This window comes from Solea solea, chromosome 14, assembly GCF_958295425.1.
Source record: "Solea solea chromosome 14, fSolSol10.1, whole genome shotgun sequence".
Lineage (NCBI taxonomy): Eukaryota > Metazoa > Chordata > Actinopteri > Pleuronectiformes > Soleidae > Solea > Solea solea.
In genome coordinates this window covers 19264177-19275911 of record NC_081147.1, presented here as the reverse complement: position 1 = coordinate 19275911, position 11735 = coordinate 19264177, and the positions used below count along the sequence as shown (strand labels likewise).

The 11735-nt window shown below is 39.4% G+C and overlaps 1 protein-coding gene across 1 annotated transcript; it reads left to right on the top strand.

The window, feature by feature from the left end:
* Positions 1-2542: 2542 nt before the first annotated feature.
* On the top strand, positions 2543-10485 carry chic1 (cysteine-rich hydrophobic domain 1). The gene is made up of 6 exons (XM_058650678.1): positions 2543-2719; positions 5875-5929; positions 7105-7260; positions 7653-7709; positions 8174-8233; positions 8994-10485. The coding sequence occupies exons 1-6, from the start codon at positions 2574-2576 to the stop codon at positions 9042-9044; spliced, it is 525 nt and encodes a 174-aa protein (XP_058506661.1). The 5' UTR covers positions 2543-2573; the 3' UTR covers positions 9045-10485.
* The last annotated feature ends 1250 nt before the right edge of the window (positions 10486-11735 follow it).

The following is an 11735-nucleotide window of genomic DNA, read 5'->3' as shown; positions in this document are numbered from 1 at the left end:
AATCCACTTTGTAATAAATAAAGCAATATTTGGATTATATGTAATTTATGTCACGTACATGTGGATCCAAATATGCACAGGATTCCAAATGTACTTCTTCATGCACACATTGTTTCATATAAGTGTTTTGTTGGGTTTGGGGAGGGTTTTCAATATTGCATTTGACGTATAGACATTGGACCTCACGTGACACACAAAATATTAAACCGTTTTGTTGATTGCCTTCAACTAAGAGGTGTTTACTTTTGGGAAAAAAAGGTACAGGGAACCACTGCAGAGAGGCTGAAGAGCCACATGCCCAAGAGCTGCAGGTTGCAGACCCCTGCCCTAACCCTAACTGAAACCAATTCTAACCCTAATCCTAAAACCAGCTCTTAACTCTGAAAAAGGCCTTTAAAGATGTGAGGACCAGCCAAAATGTCCTCAGTCTTTTTTGGTCCTCACAAAGCAAGACATACAAGAAAACACACACATTTTTAAGTCCACACACACTCCAGATGGTAAAGTAATAGCTGAGTCAGTATTTAATTTAGTATTTAAACATAATTCATAAAGTCGGGGTCAACAGTTGCTTGATCAGCAATAAAGACGAGAATATAATCAAAAATATCGTGTCTCAGTGTCAGATGGGCTGATCCGACTATTTCAGAAACTGCTGATCTACTGGGATCTTCTTGCACAACCGCATAAGCTGCTGTTAAGGGCCGTTGAAGATGCAAAGGGCCCTCAAGAGCACCTGACATGTCTCACAAGAGAGTGTTTTGTAAGATATGACATTGTACTCAATGGCCATCACACAGCGACACAATGGTTGCTGCCTTCATATACAGCATGTGAGTGATCAGACACAAAGTATGTTTCCCTGCACAGTTCAATAGACCCCTGTGTTTTCCAGTTGACCAAAACAAAGTTGGCTGATGGCTGGTTGTTTGCACGTCGAGCATTATTTCCAGTCTTCCTATATTATCAAGATCTTAAAAATATTCAACTCTTTGACCAGACAGAACATGAACATCAGTACAAAATGTGCCAGATTATGTCACGTTTGTTCATCCTATTGTCTTCTTCTTCTTCTTCTGTGTTTCTGCTTCTTCTTTCATTTCTAGGTTCAAAGCCCGAGGGTGGGAAATGTTGAGCATGCGCAGAATGTCTACACCAGTTTGAGTTTGACTCAGCATTACCTGGGTGTGTTAGTTTGACCATGAAGGGTCTGTCAGTACAATTTCAGTCAGAATAAGATGTTTATATGTATATATATATATATATATATATATATATATATATATATACATATATAAACTCAAAGTGACCTGAGGGCCAGTGAACTTCTAGTCTGGTCAGGAGGGGGCTGGGGGCTGGTCAAGTTAAAAATATCTTGATAATCCATGTTGATGTTGAAATTAAAAATATTTAGGATGATATTGCACACCATTTCTTTCCTGCGGGCAACGAGTTTGACACCCCTGATTTAATGTCTGGTCTCAGTTAATCTAACTGAGTATTGGTGGTGGTTGTATGGAGGTTCCAAGCAAAAACTAAAGGAGACACTTTCTGAAGAAACTGCAGAGGGATTGCTGCCCTCTGTCCAAGCTGGCCAATCTGTCATAGCCCAGCTAACAAGTTCTGGTTCCCAGAACGTTACCTTTTAGTTGTGGGAACGTTCCATGAAGGTTTGTCCTGTGGATGTCAAGGAAAGTTTTCCCCAACGTTAGCTTTTGGTTGCACATTTGGTTCCCAGAATGTTCCTCTAATGGTACTTTTGTCACAACCTTCATTAAACCTTTATAGAACCTTCTATTTGCCTATACTAATGTTCTCCTAATGTTACTTTTGTCACAACCTTCATTAAACCTTTCTATTTGCTTGTACTAATGTTCTCCTAATGTTACTTTTGTCACAACCTTCATTAAACCTTTATAGAACATTCTCTTTTGGTTCCCAGGATGTACTCCTAATGTTACTTTTGTCACAACCTTCATTAAACCTTTATAGAACGTTCTCTTTTGGTTCCCAGGATGTACTCCTAATGTTACTTTTGTCACAACCTTTATTAAACCTTTATAGAACGTTCTCTTTTGGTTCCCAGGATGTACTCCTAATGTTACTTTTGCCACAAGTCCACAACGTTCATTAAACATTTTATAGAATCTTCTATTTGGTTGCATTAATGTTCTCCTAACATTACTTTTGTCACAACCTTTAGGGAACAGGGAACCTTTGTAGAACATTCTTTTGGTCAACATATGACAGCATTTGGTACATATTTGACTAATTTAATTATTTTAGGGATTAATTCAATTAGAAGTTGAAGTGATGAAGTTTGTAATTGAAAGTATAAATGTTTAAAAAAGAACATTTGTGCAAAATTAGGGATTGAGAGTAAGAAACATGTTCAACATGTGACTAAATCCATTGGAGCTGTTTTGTTAAGTTATACGTTTTTATATAAATATAGTTTTCAAAGTAAGTGCAGTGAACACACAAAGGCGATGGTCGCTCTCCACCAGCTCCCGCTCCTCCGCGCTCCCGCGCCAACATCCGTGTCGTGCGCGGCCCTGCGCGAGCGAGACGTCATGAGCGTCTCTCCAGCCAACATGGCGGACTTTGATACCATTTATGAGTTAGAAGACGAAGAAGATGAGCACGTAATAAGCGAAGAGCACTTGCCCAGATACTGTCCGGAGCCCGTGGTCATGCGAGGAGCCGGACACATCACAGTGTAAGCGAAGCCTCGTCCGCCGCTCACGTCTGTCCGAGTGTTGCTTTGTTGTCGTTAGCGCGCTGTTAGCCTGCGAGCTAACGCAAATCACAACAACTGACGGCCAGCGGCCATATGTTGTGACACGGGGACAAACGGGATTGACTTAGAACGGAACATTGTCACGGTAAAAAAAAAACACCAAAAACTAACGGCGACTCTTTTGTGTACTCTTGGCAATCGTAAACATCATAGTCTTCCGTGCGGTGGTGATTTGTATGGATGTTTAATTGTATTACAATGGTGTCCTGGTAAAAATGTTTAAAATCAGTCTGTATCGATAATTATCGCGATAAATGACAGATATTTGAGGGTGGAATTTGTTGCTCTTGAGTGAAAGTTGAAGAAACCATAGAGCTGTGGTGTTGAACTTATTTAATGACGTAAAAACAAAGGAGAAATATGTCCCACATTTTAGATGATTTGCTGTGTTTGTGCAACACAAATGTTACATTCAGTACATTATATTGCCCTTTTGAAATATTGCAAATAGGGATGAACAATTACTCACAACAGAGATGGAGCGATACCACTTATTTGTGTCCTAACCCAATATCACAAACTTAAGTATCTACCAATACAGATATTAGTCCGATATGGTCATTTTAGACCATTTATGAACTATGAAGCTGTTGACAACACATTTGTGCAGCCCAAACATGACTCAGCTTTTCCTATTGTTTATTTCGTTCGTAGTGAAGCATGCTGTTTGTAGGATTTTTTTTAATTGTATCAAATTTTCCGATAGCCGGTCCAGGGACTTTAACCAGTATTGGACACATTCTGACCAATACCGCTTCCCATCTCTAATTCACTAACAATATACACTCACAGGCCACTGTTTTAATGCAAACATCCAATAAACCGAGCATCAGAACAGGAAAGAAATGTCAGCATCTCTCGAAGTGCTGGCCCACTTGGATTTTCATGTACAACCTTCTCTAGGCACTACAGAGACTGGTCAGAGAAAGAGAAAATATCCAGTGGGTGAAAATACCATTTCCAACTGTCAGACTGGTTTTACACGATAGCAAAGCAACGTGAACTCAAATAACCCCTCAAAACAATCAAGGTATGCAGAGGAGCATTTCTGACCACAAAGCAAGTCCAACCTTTGAGCAGATGGGCTTCAGTAGTAGAAGAACTTTTACCTCATTAGGCATCCTGTGTACCAATTAATGTGGACCCTGAGTATATGCACATGATACAATTTTCTTTAATATAGCTAAGGTTGGATATACTGTACATCGTTATGCATACACACTTTGAAACACAACATGTAATTGCTATTAATGTTTAACTTAAGATGTGTGAAATATTTCTCTGTTCATAATTTCTGACCATTAAGAAGCTTAAAACCTAAATAAATAAATAAATAAATAAAAGTGATCTTTATATCAATAAATAAGATTTAAAAATATGTTTTGCTCTGTGAAGTAGTTACTGGAATAAATCCACCAAGTTCAGTGCAATGTCACTACCTTAATTACCCTGTTAAATTTTACCATCTTATAAAATTTTTATTTTGTTAACATAAGGGTTTTTGTTGTGGTATAGCTAAGTATACATTGCCTTTTGTTGCGTCTCGCTGCCCAAAGAGATGTATTCAAATGTTTTATATACAAAAAATATATATACTGATTTTATGATCATGGGAAAAATTGACAAAATTATTCAAATGATGTCAAGGTAGTCTACATAGTAAAGCTGAAATGTACAATATTATCGAGAGGAGAATAGAAACCGAACAGTTCCCACAATGAGCAAGCACTTGGCTTGAGTGAAGAGAGAGGAGTTCATTTTGAACAGGAAGAAATCTCTGGAAGGAAACCAGACTCAAAGATGTGCAGCCATCTGCCACGGCCGGTTGGGGTGAAATGGAAAAATGGGTGACAGACGAGTGGTGGGAAAAATAAGGGATTGGGGGTGGCTGTAAAGACACGAGAGAGAGTTGTATTATCAGGATAGTCATTATTTTATAGGGAATATATATATACATATACACATATACACATATACACGTTGTTTACGTGGGTATTGATATAATTGAGCGCTGCCTCTTAATCAAGTCAAAGTCCTCCACAACTTTTGTGTCAAATATGGTTCCTCTGGTTTAACATGAGGGTGTAAACACAGTGTGTACAGTTCAGTGACTCTAAAGTTAATTTTCAGAAAGGAATAAAGTCATGAATATATAGTTTACATTTTTTCTACTGACCTCATAAAAAGTGCTGTACAAACGCTAAATCAAGTACAGCACATGCTGTTGTTTTCTTGTGTGTTGTGAAAGTTAGACTGTGCTGCTCTTGGTCGTCTGGAAACCAGACCATCTGGCACTAACACACACACGCGCACACACACACACACACACACACTTGTTCTTGTTGCTGAAGATACTGTAGCTCTTCAAAGCCTGTTGTCAAAATGCAGAGTGGAGTCCTGTGACGAGATGTGTAGTAATGGAGTTAAACTGCAGATACATTTTCGATAACACGCCACATATCGGCTATAAATGTTAAAACAGTTAATTCTATAAATGCTATGCAAGGATAATATGCTCGTTTGTTAACTGGGAATGGTCACAGAATATATCAGTCTGCAGTGGCCTATTCTAATCAGTCAAACGCTGGGGGAAAAAAGGAATAAAATGGGTCACTAAATAAATAAATGTACATAATTCTCCAGCCTTTTACTGAAGATTTATGTGTAATTGTTTTAAGTAACGTGCATGAAATGAAGTAGTGATTCATTCATCAATCATACGTCTTGTAAATGTCTGGGTTATCTATTCAAAATAATACTAGGTGTGAAAAGCCTTGTGTGGAGGATAAAGCAGGATGACAAAAGCTATACTGTATTACTACTATATATACTATATTGTGAATAGTTTAGTTCACTATTTATAATTTGTGTAACAATTATTTGGTTGTTAGACATGAAGTAATTTTTCTTTTGACAATTATTAAAGATCGTAACAGTTTGTTGGTATTATAATACCCCTTATTCCACTTTTGGTTTGAATTTGAATTGTTCTTATTGCATTTATAGGAATGGCAAAGTTTGTACAAAGATTGAATTGAATACGTATTCATTTGCTTTTTATTTTCTCTCCTCAGGTTTGGACTGAGTAACAGATTTGACTCCGAGTTTCCCTCTGTTCTCACGGGAAAGGTACAGTCACTCTTTAGTTTTCCTGCATTGGATTCTTTGCAGGCTGTTCAACTCTCAAGTGGGAAGAATTCACCAATTAAAACCCACAGTGATTCTTTTGTTTTGTTTTGGGGCCTTTTAACGGCCCCCAAACTTCCCCAAAAAAAAAAACCTTCCCCATTCAGAGCTCTCCAAGTGGTTTCCATCTGATGGAGATGCATTTCAAGTAACACACCGCGGTGCATAGAAAAGAGCCTGAATGTGCTGCTGTCCGGCTCTGTAAATGAGTAAGCCGTGGATGGGGCTCCGTTGACAGCGACCCCAGTGTTTTGAAGGCTCCAACTCCAGGTGATAAAATAATGAAATGAAGACTCTGCCGGAAAGCTTCCTGGGTCAGACACAGAGACACAAAAAGGCTGTAGGGGTAAGAGCAGGCAGAGGGAAGTGTGGGCCAATAAAAAGTACCTTCAGTATTGTGACCCAGGGTGACGTGATGGATGAGGTCACAATTATGATGATTGAAGGGTGCAGATCAGGCCCTGCTGGGCTTTATTCTAAGGTCTAAGGCTGTTTGCAAAGAGACCTTTGCATCCTGTCATAAAAGATTACGACCCCTGTTTTATGGCGTACAGACTCGGCGAGGAATGAGCATCCATTCAAGTTGTTTGGCCGACGCTGCCACAGGCACTGAGCTTATCTCTCCTTTTGAATCCCTCCTTGCCTTGAACAGTCTGGAGCTCGGTTAGCAAGTCAGAGCCATTGTGTTCACAGATGCCATCTCATCTCTGGACAACATCTGCAAATATCTACCTGTTGGTTTTGCTAAATCCCTTTGATCTTTGTGCACAGGTCTGTCGGTCAGTGACATTAGGAATCTTTCATGTTAGCGCCACAGAAAAAATGTGCATTCTCTTTAAGGTGCAATTTGTAAAATGTCGGTATATTACTTGACTCAAATGATGTTTATGTTTGTCCATTGTGGGTTTATTGTAAAGACACAAACATGGCAGCCTCTGTAGAGCTGACCAGGCTCCTGATATAAATATGAAAGTCTCATTCTCAGGTGAAGGAAAACAACTCACACAATCAGGCGAATGTACACATAATTTAACCTTAACTTGACACACTAAGATTTAGTCTGATGCTTATAGCTGCTCATAACAAGACTCTTCATTTCCATTCCGGTGTGCTTCCAGGTTGCACCGGAGGAGTTCAAGACCAGCGTTGGCAGACTGAACGCTTGTTTGAGGAAGAACTTGCCCGTGAATGTGAAGTGGCTTCTCTGCGGCTGCCTGTGTTGCTGCTGTACAGTCGGCTGCAGTCTATGGCCCGTTATCTGCCTCAACAAGAGAGTGAGTGCGACAGACCGCGTGGACATTTTAACTCTCCCTTAACCCTTAACGTTGGCGCCGATTACTCGGCAATTCATTCACACTGATGCGAGTGTAAAGGGTCATAACGGCCCGTGTTCAATTAGTGTCTCTGTGTAGAAATGATGCACAGCGTCTCACACACACAGCTCCTGTCTCTCTGGCCGCCCAGCACAAGGGTGTGTCATTTAAAGGTGCTGTTACCACTCACAGTTACTGACAACAAAGTGGAAATTACTAGCTGGTAAAATAGTCGAGTCCATAAATCCTCACACTCTACCTGTTTTATTGTTATCTGTGAAACTGATTTCTGTTCTCTTTCCTCGTGTTAATCTTCATCGCATTTATTTATTTATCTTTCTTTGTTCCACCAGACGAGAAGGTCTATCCAGAAGTTGTTAGAGTGGGAGAATAATCGATTATACCACAAGGTAAGAGACGGCGTAAGTTTAGCCCGGCTATCATGATGTATTAATGACCATTAATCTGCTTTGAAAGCTCTTGAGCCACAACACAAGTCTCCCCCCCACACACACACACACCCCATAGCTGTTTGTGCTAGATTTTTGTGCACAAGGTCTGAGAGGAGAGTAAGGTCAGCTCTGCAATGCTGTGTTAATTTTGTTTTGTCTCGCAGCAACAAATTACAGCTAGTAACTGTGCAAAGGCATAAAGGAAGCTCTTCAGGGTGTCTGGCCACTGTTTGACCCCAGTGAGACCAGACAGCCCTGCGACCAAATTCCCCTGACACTGAAGGGGAGATCTCAGACAGATTTTCCTTTGTGCACGTGTGTGTGTGTTTGTGTGTGTGTCTGTGAGGGTGGGATGTTCATTCAGTCATTCTTTCATTCATTCATTGTGTCCGTTTCTTTCTTTTTTTTGCTTCTCCCGTCAGCTGGGCCTGCACTGGAAACTCAGTAAAAGAAAATGTGAAAGCAGTAACATGATGGAATATGTAAGTCGACCGTCACAACCACCACACAGCCATGCTCGTGCATATACTGGTGCTGCAGCTACTAATCAGTGATTTCATCACGTCCACTGTTTGGATAACCACTTCATCTGTTTGTGAAGTGTGAATCATTTTAGTTTGTGGACAAAACAAAGACGTTAGAGAACAGCAACACTTTATGGACCAAACAACTAATTGATGAAATCATATAAAAATAAATAGTTAGTTGCAGCCCTAGTGTATAAAAGAAAGTCATGAATCTTTTTCTTGTGGAGCCCAAAGAGGTGTTTGCATGTCTTGTTTATTTATTTTTCATCGTCAGATTCAGTCAAGTTAAAATTCGTAATATATAGTAAACACATGTAATGTGGCATAAGTTAATATTTACTTGGGTTTAAGCAGTTCATCTGAAGCAGTTGATCTTGAGGTGAGGTTTTATAGGTTAGTTTTTTATTTTTTATTTCTTCACCTTAAGTAACTGCAGTAAAGTCGTCTTTCCCCGCGTTAACCATCAGTCCCTGAACACAACCATTAAAAAGTTAACTATGTTAGCCTTAGTTGACATTTTTACACTTTATTCTGTACATATTCGTTATTAAAGAACAGCGTCTCCTCGTTCATACTGTACTTTAATATATCCTAATACTTCATTTCATTCTAACTAGTTTGAATAATGTGCAGTAGAGACTAAATAAACAACACGTGTTCTCTCTCTCTTTCTCTCTCTCTCTCCCTCTCTCTCTCCCTCTCCCTCTGCCTGCAGGTGATTCTTATAGAATTCTTACCTAAATATCCGATATTCCGACCGGACTGAGGAGGCAGTTGACTCTCCTGGAAGTGTGGCCCTTGAATCCTATCCTTAGTGCCTTGTATATACAGTAAAGTTAGAGTAAGGGTCTGCGTTGGCGTTCCTCGTGGCGAGCTGTACAACCCCCCCCCCCCCCCCCCCACTACCTTGTACATTAAGATTTGCAACACTGTCACTTTGCTTTAGAGCAGATTTTGCACATTACCCCCCCGCCACCCCGACAGAACTAGACGCGTGTACCCTCTGTTGCACTCTGATGTGTTTGCTTTTTTGTGACAAAACAAGTGTTAAAAAAAAAAATAGAAACGTTTTTGAAAAAAGTGCATTTACCCCAAAGAGCCGTGAGCCTGAATCCCATCTATTATATCAAGAATGTGATGCCTCCACCTTCCTTATCCGCCCTTGCCTTATGTGTAATCTTTTTAATAACTTTACATGTAACATGAGGAAGGCTCTCGGGTCATTCAACAAGTCTGTAGATTAAAATGCTTTTCTTTCAATCCAGTCCTCTGCGAGTAGATGGGATGGTTAAAATTGCCTATCGTACAGCGTACATACATACGCGTGTTTATACTTTACATCTAACCCCGCGTACATGGGGGGGAATTAGCTAAAAGTAGGACAACCTGACCTGTAAATACGACGTTAGCTGTACAGTTGTATACTATTGTTTACATTACGTTAGCTAGCTTTTTAGTTTTTGTTTTTTTCTTTGCTAATATATTGTATTATAGTTTTAAAGAATGAAAGATGTCCAAGTACCTTTCTAGTATACACAGTATGGACCTGTTTACCTTATAAGCCATATAGTTACAATATACATCTTGCCAGAGTTCGGACTGATTATTGCACTCGAGAGAGAGAGAGAGAGAGAAACTAAAAGTCAGGATGTCAGACTGTAATGTGTCCGAAAATATTCAACCAATAACAAGAGCTGTGCTTGTTACTGTGCAGTGTTTTGCCAACGAAGATGATGTTCAATGACACATCGTCTCCTACAGGTGGACGTGAGGCCATCTCCGCCTCTTTTCACTCCGCAATTCCTCTCATTTATCATTATTATTATCATTATTATTAATAATATTATTATTCAGTTTATCCCAGTACTGTGTTCAATTTTTATAGTTTTGTACTACTTTCCTGATGTGTTGAGCAGATGGTTCCTTTGTTTCAGTCATTCGGTCCAGTGTTATTATTATTATTATTATTATTATTACATGTCATTTTCCCTGAATCTTTATCGACAGATTCCTGTATCGCGTTGTATTAGAGTGCCTCTTGGATTTTGCTGGTGAAACACACTGAGAATTACAGGGTGAAATTAGATTTTTAAGTCCTCCTCCTCCTCCTCCTCCTCCCCAGTGCGGTCCTTGTTACAATCCTTGTAAAGTGTTCACCTTGATGACCTGATCCGAATGGAGAGAGAAAATAAAATTGTGGAATTTTTCCTTTTGCTTCCTCGTCAGTTATTTTGTATCAAATTTAAGTTAAAAAAAACACCTTAGCTGACCTTCTCTAATGCACCTTCCCCTCCCTGCGGTCTGATGCCACCGCTCGCAGAAATGTGGCCGTCTGTCATGTTTAACAAGGTGTCGAGGCGTCGTTAAGTTTAACAAGGCAGCCCTGCCATTACGCGATTTATAAAACCAGAGAATGTTGTTCTATTTACCCGCTGCTGGTTTGTTGGACATACTGAGTTGCAGTATTTCCACTGTATTTCACTACAACCCCCGAATACTGTGATGGTGGGCTTCACCGAGCCTCCTTTTATGGTTCTTTGTGTGGTTTTTTGTTGTCTCACTCACAATCTGTCTGTCTTTTTAACTTCACTAGTGTTCCTATGCTTTAATCTCAATGTAATTACTCAAGTCATCAATAACTGTAAAAGAACGGTGTTAATTGTGGGCTTTTTTTCCACAAGGTTTAATCAATGAGTTTTCTTGGTAAAGATCTACGGTGCTTAACAAACGTATTACACTTCCACCACAAAGTCACAGCTGCTCTAAATGAACAGCATTGGTAAATATCAAAATAACTTTTAATGTTTCTGTAATGTTTAACACACTAGTATATAGACACTCTTTAACCTGAAAGTATAATTTCTCAAATTTAACACATTATAATTTAAAATTGTAGTTATTTAATTTGAACAGAAAGATTAGTTTTAGTGGTTGAGTGGCTGATTTAATTTGGGTAAAAAGGTGTATTCAGTTTATTATTTTCCCAAATGAATAACAAAACGCTTTTTACATTTATGTTTCCTCACTTGTGTGACAGGTGGTCTAATAATTGACTGACATTAACACTTGCCACTTGTAAAAAAGCCTTGTAACTTCTTTGACTAGTTTGTCATTTTAAGTGGATTCTAAGTGGAGGCCTGTGGCCAATGCCGTCTTCTCGCTCTGTTTGACTTTCATATGTACTCCCCCCCCCCCCCCCCCAAACCTGTAGCGAGTCGTACTGGTATCTCTGTGTCATGTGCAGTTGCATATGCAAACACTTGTTAGTCTTCATAGTGTTCCACAGACCCGAGGAGGCTGTAAATGAGTCAGGGTTGTTTAAATATGCAAATATTCACTTCTTCTTTTTTGTTTGTTGCTTTATGTTGTCAGTTTATTTGACCCAGATTATGTAACAGCACTTTCAAATCATAAGGTTTGTGCATCTCTATCGTTTAAGGTGCACATAATTGTTCAG